The following is a 19113-nucleotide window of genomic DNA, read 5'->3' on the forward strand; positions in this document are numbered from 1 at the left end:
ATTATTTCCTCTCATCAGGGTTCGGTTTCAAGCACTGTTTCGTTATGAGACCTTCATTTGCTCTTGCAAATTGCCACTTTTAAATATATTTAAGGGGGGACGTGGGTTCCAAAATTTTTTTTTAATTTTTTGCTCAGTCTTAACCAAACTTCACTACCTAAGCTAGTTTTTCATGCTGATCTCAAATCTCTAATTTGTTTCTTAATATTTCAAGTGGTTTACAAAATATGAAGGTCTGAATCTCAATTAATTGCATACTTCTTACAACTTATTCATTTAATTGCATACTTCTGGCAACTTATTCTTGCTAAATCCAAAAAGTGAATGCATAATCCCAATGCTGGAGACTTGCTGTAGGGGGTGATGCTACTTTTATCCATTTGAAGGCATTTTATAAGCAAGAAAACGGACGAACACATAAGGTCACTATATTACAATAAATTTCTCTCACTAAAATCTTCAATGGTAATTTTTGAAGTGATGCTAGAGAAATAGAAATAGCATTACCCCCTGGATCATGTCAAGACGAATAAAATGATACCAACTTTGTCGCATTCACTCAAGTTTAACATAGGAAAAACACCTGTGAGGCCGAGTGCTATGTGCAAAAACATAGAACTGAGAAAAACCCGTTTGAAGTTTCTAGCAACTTTAACTTTTGCTAAAGTAAAGCTACAGCGATATTAATGACATCATTCTGTAGCTCTATATTATAGGATAAATGGCCATGCTAAATTTCACTGTACCCACCCAGAATACTGCTTACAGCTTGTTCTAGAACTATAAAATAGTCATTGACTCAGCATGAGAATTATTATTTTTTTACTTTGTGGTCGTTCCAGTGCCTTGCAAGTGAAAGGAACACAAAAAAATCATGTAATAATGTTGTCCTTGGATAGACAATAGATTTACACAATGTTTAGGTCTAAAAACAAGAATATTTATTTTTGCAAAAATTCTCACTATTTGCCATCATGACTGTTTACAGCAGACCAGGACTGTAAGCAGAGTCCCCTGCTGGCTTGTGACGCTTTGAAAGTCTTTCCTTTATTGAACTGTTGTCGAGATGCTCTCCTCGCGATTTTTGCAGCCTGCCCTTGTCATTCTCAAGGCTGTGACGCACCAAGTTATTGGCAGCACTGTAGCCCAGCTTCTCGGCAATTTCCACGTTGCTCTTGGTTGTGCCTTGGTTGAAGCGGCTGATGGCTTCGGCAACTGCCCTTTCAATGCTCCGCAAGGATGCATGCTGAGTTTTGGGGGCCTGCTGCCAAATCATAGCGTGCAGGCACTCACTTGGGTTCTGGGTGATCCCATCGCTGCACCTTTCCAAGAGGGCATTGTCGCTCAGCCGCCTAAACACAGGCTCCAATGCCTCAGTTACGAAATCAGGCAGGCTGTCCTTGTGTGGTGGCGGCTTCTCATTTTTTGCAAGAGCTCTCTGAAATTTGCATCAGGATTCAAGGCCTTCAGGGCAAAGGTCATGCTTTGGTGCCTCGTCAGTTGAAGACATGTGGTTCAAAGTTGCTAGAACAGTCTTCTGCATACCTGGAACATCGTTCCTGTGGCTTCTCAATGCGTAGCCATAGTATGAGGTGATCTTCTTTATCTTTTGTTGCGTAAGTATGCCCTTTCCACCAAGTGAGCCACATTGAGCTTTTTTTTTCTCTACAAGGGTACGTATGGCAGCTCCCATACGCTTGTGTACATGCTTTATGCAGTCCTTTTTGGCCACCTTTACGAAGCCGTACACCTCCTTTTCTGTGAGTGCATGGAATGTCCTGCTGTCGCCGTCCGACAGCATTGTTGTATAACGAAGCTTGTGCTTTTCAAGTCACCGCTCAAACAAGCATAGCGCTGCCTCCACTTCCATCTGGTCAGCATTACAATCAATATTCTTCTGGCACAGAGGGGCATGCTGAATGAGCCAGGCAGAATGTCCTGCTTCTCCTTCCTTGGGTCCTGTGGTGCAAGCCAGGCAAAAGTTCGATAGCACGATATGGTCTATCACGAGGCCGCTATACATCTCAACAATGTAGCCAACACATATATGCGAGCTATGTCCACGCGTAAGCCAGGTGCCGTCATAAATGACGTCGTTTCCGGGCGCGTTGCCGAACTCCGCATAGAGCTCCTTGACGCGAGCAATGCTCGCCGCTTCGCATTCGGCAGCAGTCGCACAGCTGGCTTCTTTCATTATATTCATGTGGCTTTGGTAACTCTTGTGGTGAAGCCCTCGATGCGAAATGTTCATCCCGGGGAAGAAGTACGACAGAGCCGTTCTCCCCTTGCCGATACTGTTGATGGCCTTCATGGCACGCATATTATTTTGAAACGGCCTTATTTTGGCGTCGATCTCGTCGGCTATACGTGGGGACGAAAAATGCTCTTCGCGAAAGTCACAACTGCCGCACGTGAGTATGAGCTTCGAACACAGCCCGTACTCTTTCTTGGCCTTTGAAATAGTGACGCTTCTTTTACCACATTCTGGGCATGCGACAAGTCCAAATAACGAGCGTATCGCCCCCAGATCAACAATAACAAATTCTGTCCCATTTTCTTTGCCACCATCATCCTGATCAATATCTAGTAACTCGAACTTACGTTCCGTCGCGCACTGTGATGCGAGTGATGCCTTCAAGCCCGCTGCGTTTCTCGCGCACTCAGCAAACTCGTCCGCCGAATAAAACGCCGTGTCAACGCGGTCTAGGATGCTGCTGGAAGTGCAAGATGACTACTGCAAGGCACAGGAGAATGCACCGCTTCGGACACAAGCGGCCGCGGCTGCGCGCCGTCGTCGGAACGCGCCGCTTCGGTGGCATCGAGCGAAATCGGCTGCACGTTGTCGGCTGCTTTCTTCTGGCGGGCGTTCCACGGGCGCTTCCGTTTCTTGCCGTACGCTTGGCGCGTCTTCTTCTTTAGACGAGCGTCTCCAATCATGCCGGCAAAAGACGGAAAGTCGGTGCGTCGGTCGCGTAGCAGAAGCAGGCACGTGCGAGAAGCAGACAAACAATGTGCGCGAACGGGAACCGGCGGCCGACGAACAATATACAAAAAAAAAAAGCGCGAGCAATTATGGCCGCATCAGCCAATGGGAAGCGAGGAACAGGGGGCTCGCCTAGTGTGCGCACGCTCCGGGCAATCAGCGGCCCGGAAAGGGGCTCCGGAAAAGGGGTGAGGGCAGCCGTTCTGTTTAAGCGACGCCATTTTGAAGGGTGGCAAAATGCGCCCAAAGGAATCAGCTTCAAAACAAGCCCAAGATGGCGGTGATCGGCCAAGTGCCTCGCCGGCGGCGCGCACGAGAAGTTTTAACGAATTTGACCTGCCGTGGGTTGTTTTGCGGCTCCCGTGGCGAGTCCATAATCAATTTTAATCCATTTACTGATCGAATTCAGCGTTAACAATTTGAGGACACGTGCTTATAGGTCTAAAAATTTCAAATATCACATTTTCTCAAAATCGACTTTTTGGCCATTTTTCATCATTCTAAGACCCGCGTCGCCCCTTAATTGTTTATACAATTGAGCCTTGCTATGGCCTTATGATATGCCTCTTGCAGCAAGAGACAGGTAAATTCTGTTGTGTTTTCGTTTCTATGGTTCAGCAGTAAAAGTTACATCATAATTGCTCGGAGCAGTCCTCGTGGATAGCATGCTTATGGAAAGTGAAAATGAAATCCTCCAAGCAACTTTAGCTGTAATTACTGAATTGAAGTCCTGGTATGGTAGAAATTACGTTGTAAGCTTTGGCATGGATTGCACCTACTGCCTACAATAGTAAAGGTCCCTCGCTATACTGTCCCCCCCTTTCCTTGTAATGTCGTACCTTACAGTCTATCAAGAATTACAGGTGCCTCAATCTTCTTATGTCAAAAAAAAAAAAAAAAAGAGAAAACTAAAAACAACTTCGTTTTGTTTCAGTTCAGTTCCAGTGCACTAACCTGGCCTCAGCAGTCTCCATGAAGAGCTCTGTTTTAATTTTTGTCAGTGTGTGGTTTGTGATTACTCGTTGCTATTTTCCGACAGATCAACTTGAAAGAAGGCTACACGGCCAGCACCAAGCAGGACTTCGCAATGACTAAGAAGCCCAACATTCTTAACAAAATGCCTGAAAGGCCAGCTGCAACGAAAGCAAGCGAACAGTCGGTGACCTCTGTGGTGTCGGTAAGTAGGCCATGCATTGCTGTGGCACTTTATATGCTGTCATTGCAACATTTCAAATGCTTGCTTAATTGTAAGCGTGCTACTTTCGTTCATTGTGAGATGGCTCAATGTGGACCGTCTCGGCACGTGCAAGCTATATAGATATATGAGGGCGCTATCAAGGAACTTGTGAAGACTTCCCGATGTTGATGGAAAATGGAAGCATGTGACAGTTTCAGCAAACTTGCATTATAGTACAATAAACATACTAATATGTGGCCTAAATTGCATACGAGTACCAGGCTAGTGTTTTTAAAGCCACACTGAAAGTTTTCGGGAAGTTTGGAAGAAATCCACGAGTACGGTGCACTGGGTCGCAGTTATTTTTCTTGCGCTTATGCAGTCTTTCGGAGTGAAAACAAGTGCACTTAACTGCTGAGTACAAAATTACACTGACATTTGTGTCAGCCTTCTGCCATTAAGTCAAGGAAATTCTAAAAAGAAAGAAAAGTGGGGCTCTGCTGTACTACAAGACTCAATACCCATGAATTGAGAAGTATAACCTTTACAGACACCATCTATGAAAAATTGTCTGTAACTGCATCAAAATCGATACGTACGTTATTTCTTTTCCAACAAAGATAATGTCAAAGTACATTATTTTGCATGTGTTAACAAGTAAATTGCAATCATATGCTTGTTCTGAAGTCATTCGTGCTCTCTGTTTGCATAAGTCGAATGAAATCTTAAGCTAGAATTATGGACTATTTTCCATAAGACATGTGGGCGTCACCATATTGGGCTGCCAATGTTTCCCTGTTGGTATGTCTTGGAGTCAGTGATAAAGCCATGAAATATTGTAAGCACCAACCTAACCATTTTCATGTGCATGTGTCTGCTGTGCGAGGTCTCGAAATGGAGAGCGAGCGCCACGCTCTTTGAGTGAACGGACACAGTATACGCGGTCGGAACGAACCAAACAACACACATTTATTTAACTACCTTTAGAACGACGATATTGTCAGCCGAATAATTGTACATCAATTGTGCTCAAACATGCTAAAACAACCTTACACATAATTATGCAACACTCAACAGCATAACAAACACAAGGCGGCAGTGCCAACGCTTGACTCACCACAAGTGCCCTCCTGCAGATGGCCCGCGGTGCTGTGCACCGTTTACCCACTCGAGAGAAACCGCTCGCGTCAATGCCACCAGAAAAAGAGACTCGCTCAATTCTCTCGTGCCGCCACTAAGGCGGCACGAGAGAATATAGCCGGCGGTGATGCCGGCGCTACCGACCTAACCATGATGGTGATAGTGGTGATCAATGCTTGCGAACCCAACGCCACTTACCGCTCAACAGTTGTGATCCCGAAATACGACTTCTGCGCGTGACACGTGCGCCACACGGCGCAAACAACCTTACAGGGGGTGTCATCACTTCCACAACTGTAACGCCGTTCGTTTAGTTGTTAAAGATACAAGTAGCGACACTCAAGCCTATCCGTAAAGTAGTCTATAGTGCACCTTTTATGGGGGTACAGCACACCACGACAAGGACACAAAAAGAGAGACGCAAATACACACAGCGCTGTGTGTGTGTAGCGCTGTGTGTGTGTGCGTCTCTCTTTTTGTGCCCTTGTCGTGCTGCGCTATACCCCTATAAAGGATGAATCCCAACCAACTAGCCCGGCAACGTGTCTTAGCCATAGGCCAAATTTGTTATTGCTTGTGCCCATTTTAAGCGATGAGAAGTATTACTTTTGGCATGGCTCATGGGAAGCGGCATGTCGAACGACTTGTTCAACATGGTAGGTAGTGCCTTTAGCAAAGTGGCCATAGGCAACAGTACATTGCAGTATATAGATTTATTATGCAGGAGGTTGTGGGAGTGCTAACACTTTTTATAAAGTTGTTTGCACCTCGTGGCACATGTGTCTTGCACAGAGGTCGCATTACAGGTTCAAACTACCCAGCGGTAGGTGGCGTTGTGCTCGCGAGCGTTTATTACCACACCACCATAATCATCATCATGGTCAGAACAGTAAGTACGGCAGTGATGCCTGGCGACAAGCCTTGATGGCTGCACAAGAGAGATGAGTGGTTCTGTTTGGCTGGTGGCGGTTGGCACGAACGGTTGTCTCTAGCAGTGGGCCTGCGGTAGGCGACACCTTGGGCCGTCTGCGGTGAGCCCTCATGGTAAGTCAAGCGTTGGCGCCGCCGCCTCATGTGTGTTCTTGCGTTTGTTATGTTTTTATGGAATCTTGTGTAATATTGTGTAAGGTTGTTTAGCGTGTTGATCATAATTGATGTGTAATGATTCGGCTGACCACATCGTCAATCTAAAAGCAGTTAAATAAATGTGAGTTGTTTAGTTCGTTCCAACTGCGTCTGCTGTGTTCGTTTACTCCAAGAGCGTCGTGGTCTCCACTTTAGACCCCGCAAGGTTTAGTTCGCTCAAAGCTCAACGTATCTTGCTCTTTCTTTGCTCCTAGTTGATGCAAATGGCTAAAACAAGTGGTGTACACAATTGTGTAGAAAATGAGCTGCATGTGGAGAAAATGTGCTCGCCTTGAGTGTGGGGTAAACCGAACAGAAAGGTGACAGCTTTGCTCTGCGGCATTTTTCCGTGCACACGTAGGATGCAAAGCTGGATGAGCTATTGGATGAAGTCAGAAAGCTCAAGTCCGTTGTGGTGAAGCACGAGAAACGCATCAAAGAGCTGGAGTCGCGGCTGGAAAGCAGCAAGGAGGACACCTCCATCGACCGACCCAGCACACCACCGACACCGCCGCCGGGTGACCAGAAGCAGAGCAACAACAACCATGAAGTAGGCGTCTAAACTTGGGCTTTCTTTGCTGCTCGAAGCAGGCTAGCCAGCCATTGTTTGTGCTATTGTTTGTCGCGAAGACGATGGTGGGTGCAGCGGCTTGACGTTTTTGCCCGCCTGCAAGGTGGCAATGTTGAGGTTTGCTGGCTCCACGGAGTGTGAGCGAGTGAAGTGCCTTCTCGGTGGGGTTCTTCAGTTGAGGCATGTGGCATCGATGAATGTTTTGCTATGTTGATGATGATGAGAGTTACTTACACTTGTTGCCTCATTTTGAATGACATCAGTGGCAGAGGTAGGCCTACAAGACGCTTGCGCTCACGAAAGCGAGGAAAAAAAAGAGATATCTGCAATTTTATTGTTTTAACGAGCAAGCTATTGTATGGCTCAAACATGCTGCTATCAACACTTTTATAACGGAGCATACTTGGCAGCCATTGCGTGCCGATTTTCAGTAGACTGCAGCATAGAGCAAGTTGATGGACATTGGATTCCGAAATTAGGGGTGTGCAAATATGGGAAGTTTAATGAACAAATTCAGTGTTTTCTTTATTCGAAGCATATTTGATGGAAAAATGCGTACTGGCATATTCCTGAATAATTAGCCAAACTTAAAATAAATGCTTTGCATTATCAGCTCCCTCAAATTTTATTCCCAAATATTTGGCCACTACTGAATATTTGTAAAGTGGTGAATATTCAGTGAAACCCTGAATATTTAAAAGCAAGTAACAAATGCTATGCATTGTTACTTACACAGTAAAACGTTAAGATTCATTCAGCATCGTTAATAGACACATTCAGTATTGTATTTAATATTCAATGACAGTGTTCTGCCTTATTGGCCTTCAGTTCGCACTTGAAAATTTCATTATTTGCATGCCCCTACTTTGAAATGTATGCATTTTTTTTTCCTAACACTACTCGTAAGAATGAGCTTTTCAAATCTCACTGAAAGCCTGCCACAGCCCTCAGCTCTGAAGTTCTATACACTCAGTACAAAGCGCATCTTCTTTTGCTGATACTATTGCCATGTGGTAGTACCTACGTGCCTTCCTTGCCAAAGATTTGCTTCGTAACTTATGGATGTTGACATTGCCCTATATTGACTTCATAATCACTAGAAAGCTTCTCTGGCTAGTGGAGTAACTGTTTCCCTCTTTCTCAGAGTTGTTCAATGCCTTATATAGCCAGGGTTTTTTTTTTCTTGGCCTATTGAGCTAGTTCTGCTTTTGGAAATTGAGACCTTTTGTGATTGTTTGCGAGAGCTACAGCACATGTGTTTTTAGTTCATGTTTCTGTGACTGCAATGATTAACAGATGAGCATAATTTAATTGCTTGGTTTTAGGATGTTCTGTAAATGTCATTGTCCCTCTTGTGTTGACTCGATGTGTAGCATAGGTGTAAGTGTATGGCCAATGCCAAGTGCTCCGTGTGTATCTCTTACGAGCACAGCCATCTCCATTAATTTGACCTTATTGATACATACAAAAATTGGTTTGAACCATTCACTGTATGAAATGAAATGATACTTGAGATGACTTAGCTATTTAGAAATACTGCACCGTCATCACTGCTTATACTTTCGAAAATCCCATTAAAAACAGTTTCGACATGAACGAACACTATATCTGCATGTGTCAAGAGCAGTGCTTTGAGCCAACTTGCCATATTAATAACTGTCACATTTAATTGTGAACACTGAATGTGCCTGACACCACTGCTCGAGCAAAAGCTGTTGTTATGATATGGTGCCAATGAAATATTTGAATATTTTATAACACTGATACTTGTGCTTGCTGAAAGAAATGCCTAATTGAACGGCAGCACAAATAATACACAACACCATAGTGAAAAAGTACTGTCAAACACAGCACTGTGTTTTGTGTATCGTTTGCAATGCCATTCAGCTGTTCATTTTGTTATGCTCAAATTGTGTTAGCTGGCTCTTAGATCGGCTTTGCACGTTTTTGTTTTTTCATGTTTTAGTGATATCGTGTGCCCCTTTTAGTGTGGTTGTTAGTAACTTAATTCCATTGGGTGTTTTTGCAGTGTAAGTGCTGTTGGTACATCTACCTGCCATCGCCTAAATTGGGCTAGTTTTGATCAGCTGTAATTTTTTAAAAATAAGCCGATGGTCAGTTAGTTAGATTTCATATATTGAGATTTTTCTGTCTCCATGTCTTTGAGAAATCTTGGTGTAGAGACAGTTAAGCGAAGTTGTCCTTAAATGGTGTCAAATTGTTGGAGGTTGGCTGTTTTCTTAAGCCGGGTGCTGCTTGTAAGTTTCTCTACTTCATAAACTTCAGAAGAATGGTGCTGCACATATTTTATTACCCTCGAGCAAGCCTTACATCTGGGAAGTTTTTTTCTATCTCATTACTTTGTACCATTTTCTGAAACTTTAGGGTTGCTCACGTGACATGCAAGTCCCACTGCATCGTTACAAAGGTTAGCCAGTGTGATTGATTTGTGGAAATTGCCAGATTTCGTTTATGCAGGTAGACCATCTAAACTATCATTTATTATTAATCACTTCGTCGTGGGTCATTATCACCCGGAAACTTCTCAGCAATATTTCGTTTTAAACAGGTCACATCTTGACAATGCTCAATTATCGCAGTTGCTGACTGATTTTGTGGACACAATAACTTTATTCAAAGAAGCGCTTCAAAACTTTTAAACATAGAAAACCTAGCTCGTTGATTGTGCTTTCTGACATCTAGGTGAATAAGCTCATCTTCTTACATTGTATTAGCTGTAAATGATTAGCGGCAGTTCTAAAGGTCTGGCATGTAAAACATGAATAGAAAATGTTGAAATTGCTTTTGCTCTGCCCTCCAAGTGACTGCAATAAGTGGTGGTGACCATGCCTGGTTCACTTGGAGAAAATATTGACGAAGTAGTGCTTTGAAGTAGTTAGCACATTCAAAAAAGCAATCGTCATTTTCATTTGCACTTGCCTTGCCTTGAACAGTGGACAGAAAAATTTGATGCTTTAGTTTCTTTATAGCTCGCACTATAAGCCACCTAGTTTGAATTAGCAAACGGAACGAATTCTTGTCTACTTGGGAGCTTTTGTGAGAAATCTGTATGGATATTTTTAGAACTTGGTGCTTTCAAGAATTTAATCCTTCTCGTTGGCTTTCTCGGAATTTATTTGCCAATATAAGAAATATTTTTCAAAAACGTTCACAGCTGCAAATGACAGGTTAGTTAGTGGAGTTGGCACTTTATTGAAAAAGAGTCGAAATCGCTACATTGTTAGGCTTAGTGGTGAAATGGCTCTTAGGAAGTCGGGAAGTCGCAGCAGCACAAAAAATGCTGGCGGCACTATTGTAGTTGCCAAGTTTAGGGTGAAGTCTGTGCAGGTCATAGGGAAGAAGTTAAGATAACCATCACATGTAATTGGCCTTTTTATTGCCAATCAGCTAAATTTTTTCACCGTGGAGCACATGGTGGTGGTGCGCCAGTATTAATTCAGATAGCGAAGCGTGTCCATAAAATTGGTTGCCTGCATTTTCATCACTGCCGTTGTGTTGTATTTGTGCAGTTCATCAGAAAATATTTTTCTCTCATATTTCTAACTTTTATATTTTAAAGACCTGTCATTTTACTCCGCAACTGTTGGCAAATGACCTGGCAACATTTTTGGAAATAGTGACGCTAAGCACAAAGCACAACATCACCTTTATATTTTATATTTGACTAGGCTTGTGCGAATATTACTGTATTCTAACTCTTTTCGATTCGAATCTAAATTGTAGAAAATTTCAAAGTATTCGAAATAAACTAATAGGTGTAGAGTGATTTGCATGTACACCCTCTAAGGATGGTATCGCTGCAGTGGAGGAGTGCTACGCCATGAAAGCACGTATTCAAGTGTATATTAGTCTGCATGTAACCCACTGTAAAAGTGGTTTCTTTGCAGTAAAGGGATGCTAAGCCGTGATAACACCTATCCAATAAAAATGTGCACTGTTTCGAAGTTTCACTTTAAGGTTAAATGAGCATATTGTTCTTACATCAATTCATCATTTTTCAAGTTTAAAAGCTTAATATACCACTTTATATGCTCAAAGTATTACAAATTTTGAAACATAACTTATTTTACAGGTTATCACTTGCATTCTATAGCAAGTCTAATCCTGCTACTGTTCAAAGTTTGCACTTCCTTTGAACCAAAAGGAATGGCATTTAGACAGCCTTGTTTCAATTAAAAAAAAAAATATAGCGCAGTTTAGTCAAGTCATGATGAATATTTCCATTTTTCTTTATGATATGTGATATATATATACTATTCGAATTCAATTTGAAGTTGTGTGACCAAAATCACTATTCGCTTCGCATTCGCTTCAAACCTAAAATTCACTATTCGCACAAGCCTGCATTTGACGTAGTGTGAAAGACTTGGAAACAGTTGTACTTGTCATTGCTCAAATTATTGGCACGATTTTTTTTAGCGAGCATGATTTTTGCATCAATTGATACCATGTGGAAATGTAGGTTGCCTATGGCCTCTCACATTCTCTATGCAGCTTGGTTGCTTTTTCAATGGGCATTCTTTGTACCTGTGCCGCACGTGCTGATTTAATGGCATCAAATGCTTAATGGTATAGCTCTGATTGTCATTCATGCACTGTCATATGGGCAAGCTTAATGGCATTAAGATAAAATGCAAATGTGTTCCGAGTTTTAAGAACCTCGTATATTTGTGCTGTGAGTGGCACATTTTCCTTGTTCATACCGAACTGCACAGTCTAGGTGCTTTAAAAAAATATACAACAGTGTGCTAATTTCATTAATCATTTTTAAAGGGGGTATTTTTTTCATCTCAGATGTCAGCGTTTCTTAATCATTTCATACCATCAAATATGTAGATGCTATTCATAGTTTCTGTTTCAAGAGCAGTCAACAGTACACTTAAAGATGCTCAAATTTAGTTTTTAGTGCTTCACCCTTACTACTGCAAGTTTTTAGTAGCACTACACCTTAAAAGCCATGAAGAACATTTGAACCTAAATATTATGGTTTATGGCTAAGCTGCTGTTCTAGCCAGCCGGGCAATGATCAAGATTATGACATTAATAGCATAATTGATCTGGAGTAAAGCGAGTAACCCTTTCGAACCCTGGGAACAGTATTGTTCAATGTTCAGTGTTTATTCAGTGTTTATTCAATCAACGTAATACAAAAACCTATCGGCAGCGCTCTAACGCATCGAGAAATGATGACACCAACATAAAATAATATTTGTGTATTACCAATTTCAAAAGTAATAATAATAATGCCTTGGAACTCCTAATGCCATTAGGGTGCACCATGAGGCATGATGTCATGCCCTATCTCAAGCTGACTACATTGTGAAGTATGTAACTTTTAAATGGATGCCAGTGTTTCTTCTTTAGTGGAATGGTTACCTCGATATGTGTGTGATTTTGCTGTCTTATGGTCTGACTTATTTTGCTGTTTTTGGCCTGCTACTAGGCTTTATACAAATATTTGTGCTCTTTTTTTTTGTAAGCTATCATGCGTGCTCAAATGGCGTTTTTAACCATGTTCCACGCTCCGTTCTTATGCATTGCCTCTGAAATCTTGTCTTTTATGACTGACTCATTTTTTTTTTACACTTGAACTGAAGCGCTTTTATGATAGCTATTCTTATTCTCTTGACCGCCAAGTATGCTTCAGTGTTTGTGTATGGGAGCAGTGACTGTTAAGAAAGTGTTGAGATTTTAAGCCTTGTTAATGTAATGGAAGGACAACTATGCTCAAGTATTTCTGTGCTGACTGCAACACTTTCAAGTTGTCTCTCTGCATCTTTGGCCCACTGTTAATGTATGAGATAGCACAGCAAAGGTACTGCATACATTATTTTTGAAGTGGCTTTCAGGATTGTATGGTGGTACTGTTAAGGAACGTCAGAATGATGGTTGTTAAAGCCAGTGTTGTTAGCCATCTCCACAGTGATACATCGGAAGCGAGGTAAACAATAACTTGTGTGCGCTGTTGCAAAGGCTCGTGGTAGCCGATGTTCAGCTGTGATACTTCCCTGTGCCTTAATTCTGATATGTTGTGTACAAGTTACCGATCATATATGCACAGTTGTCAGCAGAATTGATGTGAACACAGCCAGTATTTGTCGTGTTATGATGCATTGGCTCTCATTCTAGATATGGTGTCAGACACGTTATCACCAGTGCGGTCAGTTGAAGTAGTTGTTTGAATTGCTCAGATTTAGTCTGCCAGAAGGCAACAATTGATAACTGACTTTGTACAGAGGCTTGTGAACTAACTACTCTCTACACTGATCACCTTCAAGAATATTGAAGGTGTGAATATTGAATGTTGAAGTGTGAATATTGAATAGCACTTCCGCTGTTTTTATATCATGATGGTGCTTCCGAGGTTAACTGAGATGTTTTAACCCTTTTTACATGCTTTTAAACTGATAGTGCACTGATGAAAATAATATAAGTCTTGTGCATTTTTTAGCTGTTATATTTTTACTATTATGAAAGTTGCAAACTGGTTGGACAAGTTAATTCACTAGTTTTAGTTCTCACTTAATTTCATGAATAGTATAAGAATTTTGTGAACTGGTTCAAGTTCTCAGCAAATTACTTCTTCCACGAATGAATGCATACGTGCCTCATCTTTTGGGCGACGCGTGTGCTGGCACTACATTGCTGTGCGTTATGCAAGAAGCGTGCCACAATTAAGCGAAAAGAGCCCTGATGCTTTTGCGCTAGTTGAAGCGAACGGTGCCTAATGCTCCAAGTGCATGCATTCAGCTGTATGTCTCTATATTGAAAGTAAAATGGCACGTAAGCAGTAAAGGAGATAAGATATAGGCCCACACATGCTGTAGTAGTTGTTCAACAGGAAAGGAAATGCACAGACACGAAAAGCAGCACTTTGTAATCTCTTGCTCGGGGTCTGGGTCGTTTTCCCTTAACTGATGCATGGGACGGGCATGCACCTGTTGCTGTTAAAAGAGCATAGGTTGTGTTGTTTTATTGCACAACCACAACCACAACTTGGTTGGTCTTGACTTTCATGCTTCTCAAATGCCCAGCTGTCATCTATGTACTGGTACTTAAGCTTTCTTCGAACATGTTAGATGAAGCATAGGCATGGAAAAGGCCCCCTTGCACAAGTGAAGCCTTGTGGCTTTGTTTCTCATGCACTGTGCTTGCACTGCCTTAAGAGCCAGAAAGCTGCTGAAATCTTTGTGACTGTGTGGAATGGCATATTTGTCACTGGCTCCTGTAAAATGCTTCAAGTGGGATTGGTAACTCGTTTTCAGCTCAATGAAAAAAAAAAAAAAAAAAGTCTTCCAAATTTAGGGCAGTGCAGTGAGGAGTTATTGGCTATTGTGAATTCTGCTATGTCCATAGCGTGTAGGAGAATAATTTTGTGAGCTTGGAGATACCTTTGCAATTTTTTGTAATAGCAGTTTACACTTTTTCGCCTTCTCCGGGGGAAAAGCATGGCGTTCTGAGAAGCACCATTTACAGAGCATCAAAACATTCGATGCCGTAGCGTCGAGTCTAAATTGGCTCACGAGTGATGATAATTACAAGAGAGGAATTCTCGCCGTCATGAAAAATCGAGCTAAACAGATATGCTGAATGCTGCATGACGCAATTGCTTGACTTGCTCAGGGTCTCAATGAAACAACCATTTTAAACTCTGTTTCAAGTTTGCTTGTTCTGGGACCCCCACATGGGCCTTTTCTCTCGCGCAATTTTTCGCAGTTGCACTTGGTGGCTCGAGTTGGGCACATATACCGTGTCTGCTTAACGTACCTAATGCCAAAAATTTGCATTGGTTGTGAGCATTTTCACAGAGATGGAAGGCTGAAAAGACTTTTGTGTTAATGTCTGAGCAACAACTGTGCCAAGGGCGACTTCGCTATGACTTTCTGAGCAGTGTGTGAAGCATAAATATTTATTACAGAAGTGCCTTCCCCCCACTTTTTTTTTGGAGAGACTGGGTCTGCCATCTAGTCTTGTGAGTGTGCATCGTTCACCAGAACTTTCCGAGGTGTTTTTCTTCTTCACCACCTTTGTACGTGCAAACAAACTGTGCATAGGAAATCATTAAGCTCTTGCTGATTTCAGTGAAATAAAATTATACAGTTTTGTGCTTGTAGCGCAAGTTTTAACGAAACCCACGCCACTCAAACATTGCGTCCAAATGGTGTGGTGGCATTGACGTGCATCATGACAGTATGCCATGTCTTCGACTGACGGGTTTTATGGTCAAGGAACACATATATTTACTGGAAAACAAATTTGGTGCTACAATAGCCCAACTATCACACGTGCAGACTTAAGAAAGTGTATGGATGAGGGCTGCCGTGATAACTGCTTGAACTTACTGTTTCAGCATTCCCTGGCTTACGTTTTTTGATTTTCAGGAAACTGTCACTAAAGAAGAAACACCCAGCCAGCTTCGTTTGCGAACACCATCGAAATGGCGACGCTCCTCCTTCATCTGGCTATCATGCTTCTGCGTTTTTCAAGTCTTCCTTTCATTGGCTCTTAGCTTCAGCCTCTGTTGCGCAGGCATCGCGATTGGCTCAGCGACAACATGCCTGTTCCAGCATTTGCTCTTGCTGATGCTCATGTCGGGCGGCTTCTTCCACGGTAGCTGTTCTGGCCCTTATGAAAGTGCAAACTCGCGACAAACCGATGAGCCCTCCTTTGCATCCACCGAGGCACCGACTGACCTACTTCTTTCAAAACAGCTGGACTCCTCAGCTGAGCTTCACTCTCTTCCTTGAGGAACCTCTCATTGGTTCACTCTTTCTGCAAGACCTCACTTTCCTCCTCCCTGGCATGCCTCTCATTGGTTCACTTGTCAAACTTCACCCTCACAAATCTCAGCATGACACAGCCCTCCCCATCCTATGGGGCCTCACTTTTGCCACACTGCGATGCCACATGATCAGCACTGTGCTATTTGACAAGGAAACCTTGATCAAGAACACCTTCACTGTTGAAACCTAGCCTCTCAAGGCACCCTTATTGCCCATTTCGAAAGGTTGACTCTACTATTCGAGGCATAACTTTGTTACCAGAACATCCTACTGCTTTTTTTGCAAAGGCTCATTTGCTTTCGGTGCTTTTTCTTGCATAAATTTATAGATAAGTTTTGTGTGACACCTAACGGCTACCTAAGAGTCTTACTAGTCGCAATACGTGCCAAAGGTTACATCGTTCTCAAAATTCTATTTCCACCAACAACTTCAGAAACGACAATAACTAGTGGATCCAAGTTTTTTAAAAGGACACTTTTTGAGCTGGTCAGAAAATGCTGCTGACCAGCAGCAGGGGCTCCTGAAAACAAGTGAGCCAGGCATAGTGCGGCGTGCTGCCTAGAATTTACAATTCATGTAGTTGGCTAATTATCATTCTCTCCTCCTCACAAATGACGCAGTAAGCCCAAATCAATGTCGTAAACCCCCAAATTTGTGTCTTATGTGAGCATAGTGAGCTTCATAGCTATTATGGTTGCCGAAACCTGCTCGCACGCTCACTGAAAACAAGCCATGCACAAAGTGCTCAAGGACGTGACGTGCACCGACGAATAGGCGTAGCTTCTTGCCCCTAGTCATCCCTCCTCTTGCATACCTTTCTATGCACTCGCCAATACAAAAGGAAAGAGAAAGCACTTGAAACTTGTCACTGATGATGTCTCTTGTACTTTCCGAATTCAAAAAGAATAATTTTGTGGCAGTGATTTTGTGGAACCATAAACTTCTTTGATGAATTGTCTGCCACAGTGGACCAGTGGCTTCAGTGGTCAGCTGCCGCCCCAAAGCCCACGAGTTCGATCTTGGCCTCAGCAGTCGCATTTTGGAGGAGGCAATATGGTAGAGGCTCGTGTACTGTAGAATGTCTGTGCATGTTAAAGAACATCTGATGATAGAAATTTCCGGAGCTCTCTGCTACGATGTCTTTCATAATGCTATTGTAGTTTTGGTACGTAAGACCTCGGAAATTATCCTTTAATGAAGCCATTATTCGATCACTTGGCAAGTGTTGCAGGGCCCCTTAAAAGCGTTGTGCTTATCTCTAACTGCATCATCGGAGGCCAGTGTGCATCTTCTCCCCGTCTCTCAGAAGGAATGCCCCCAAAAAATGGTAAAAGACAACACAGTTTTCAACATCTATTTTTACTTCATGATACATACACACCTCCGAGAAATATGACATTGGTTCTGTACATAAATATGGTATATAAGCATGGTAGTATTCTTTTCCTGCCAAATGTAACTGTACAGATTGCCGTGGCAAATAATGGCATCATTTCTCCATTCCCCTCTCCCTCACTTTTTAAATAATTGCATCATTTCTCTAATCCCCTCTCTCTCACTTTTTAAATAATTGCATCATTTCTCTAATCCCTTCTCCCTCGCTTTTTTTATATAATCAGTTTAGGTATCTGAGCACAAATAGAGGAATGACAAGGAACACAAGGAAGGAAATGGGAACCACCACTAATTTATCTGAGCCAGTTAGGCACAACCAACTAGCCTAACAATCAACTTTTCTTTTACTGTGTATGCATTATGTACACCCTATGTTAAAGAACAGATATACCTGGTGAAGTGTACAGTTGCTACAAACACAGTGGTTAGGTACGCAATGGCCAACAGCATTGCCGCAAAAACCTTTCTCACGTGCACATACACACACCAAATCTTTGGACACAAGCTCGTTACTACACAAGTAAAAGGAGTATGAAGCAATAGTGAGATTGAACGACTGCAAAAGACGTTGCAGTACTTTAAGCCAGGTTTGTTGCACCATTCCCATAATTCCCAAAATATAAAACATTTTTGAGAGGATATAAAAAGCGTGAGAACACAAGTAGAATGCCAGCGAGCACAGTAGAATCGCTGTGCAAACACAGAAAACCACAAAATAAAAAAATGAAAAATAAATAAATTATGCTGTGAAGCATGTACAACATGGGGTGCAGTTTGGCGAAAGAATAATTGCGGATCCCATAAGCATTTATTAACACATCCAGATGTTTTAGAGAGTACAGGTTATCAGACTAAGCATCGGTGTCTAATGGGTATCCAAACTTCAGAATATTGAGTTTAGACCATGCAAATTTTTTTTTGCTACTAATTCATATGCGCCCCTTTGAAAAATAATTGTTGCAAAGTTACCTTTATAAGCCCAATTGATATTGCTCACCAATAATGAACAAAAGCAGGTAAACTATGCAAGTTAAATAAAAAAAACTTTATGACTTTGGCAAAACATTGGATTTGTTAACAGTCTTCATGTCATCTTGGTTTGTGTTCACTTTTTCAGTATAGTCTCACCAGAAGTACTTGAATACTTCAGTAGGATCTATACTGCCCTTAATGCTTCTCTATATTGATAAAGAAAAATGTTTTATTTGTAATGCACAAGGATTAAAACGCAAGAACTTGGGGCTACGTAATGCCCATAGTACTTTCATTTCCACTGTCCTTAGTTTGAGCCACATTGATGTATTTGCAACACTTGCATCAGAGTTAATTATATGTGGTGACGAGATTCGTAATGCCATGATGTGGTTATTTCAAGCAACTGCACGTACCAGTCGTTATACTGAAAGATTGGCGTAACGATTCAATCTGAGCGCTGTGAATGAAATTTTGGTATGGCAACATTTTTGTGCGACATCCTAACAAAAAGAAAGTGTGGCAACAGCTTTGCTTATATGATCATGTTGCATAAAGAGTATGCACTCCTTTGCTGTGAAACTCATTATCTACATGGAAAAAAAAAAACCTGCTGTGCACTAACACTTCTATGACTACATGTGTACCAAAGCCACAGAGTTATACCTTAATACTTTATGCGTGCAGTATATCATTTCTAAAACACTTGCAATGGCTGATACACAAGACATTTAGTATAAGTCTGAGTAAGAGAAAAGAAAGTGACACTCATGTGCATAAAATCTCTACATGTATATGTGTACACACACAAAATACTGAAAGGGAAGCCTTCTGGTTTGGCGAAAATCTGCAGCAACGACCACATGAAGTTCTGGAATTTCTGAAGTCTTAAAGGACCCCTGATAGCGAAAGTTTTGTTTGTGACTTTTTTTACAGCGATTTATAG

General features: G+C 42.0%; 1 protein-coding gene across 1 annotated transcript in view; it reads left to right on the top strand.

The window, feature by feature from the left end:
* The window catches only part of coro (protein coronin), a 45036-nt gene that overhangs the window by 23688 nt on the left and 2235 nt on the right, over positions 1-19113 (top strand). Inside the window, exons 10-11 of the mRNA XM_037433089.2 lie at positions 4023-4160; positions 6787-6975. Coding sequence (XP_037288986.2) covers positions 4023-4160; positions 6787-6975 — 327 coding nt within the window. The remainder of the gene's footprint in view (positions 1-4022; positions 4161-6786; positions 6976-19113) is intronic.

This window comes from Rhipicephalus microplus, chromosome 3, assembly GCF_043290135.1.
Source record: "Rhipicephalus microplus isolate Deutch F79 chromosome 3, USDA_Rmic, whole genome shotgun sequence".
Taxonomy (NCBI): Eukaryota; Metazoa; Arthropoda; class Arachnida; order Ixodida; family Ixodidae; genus Rhipicephalus; species Rhipicephalus microplus.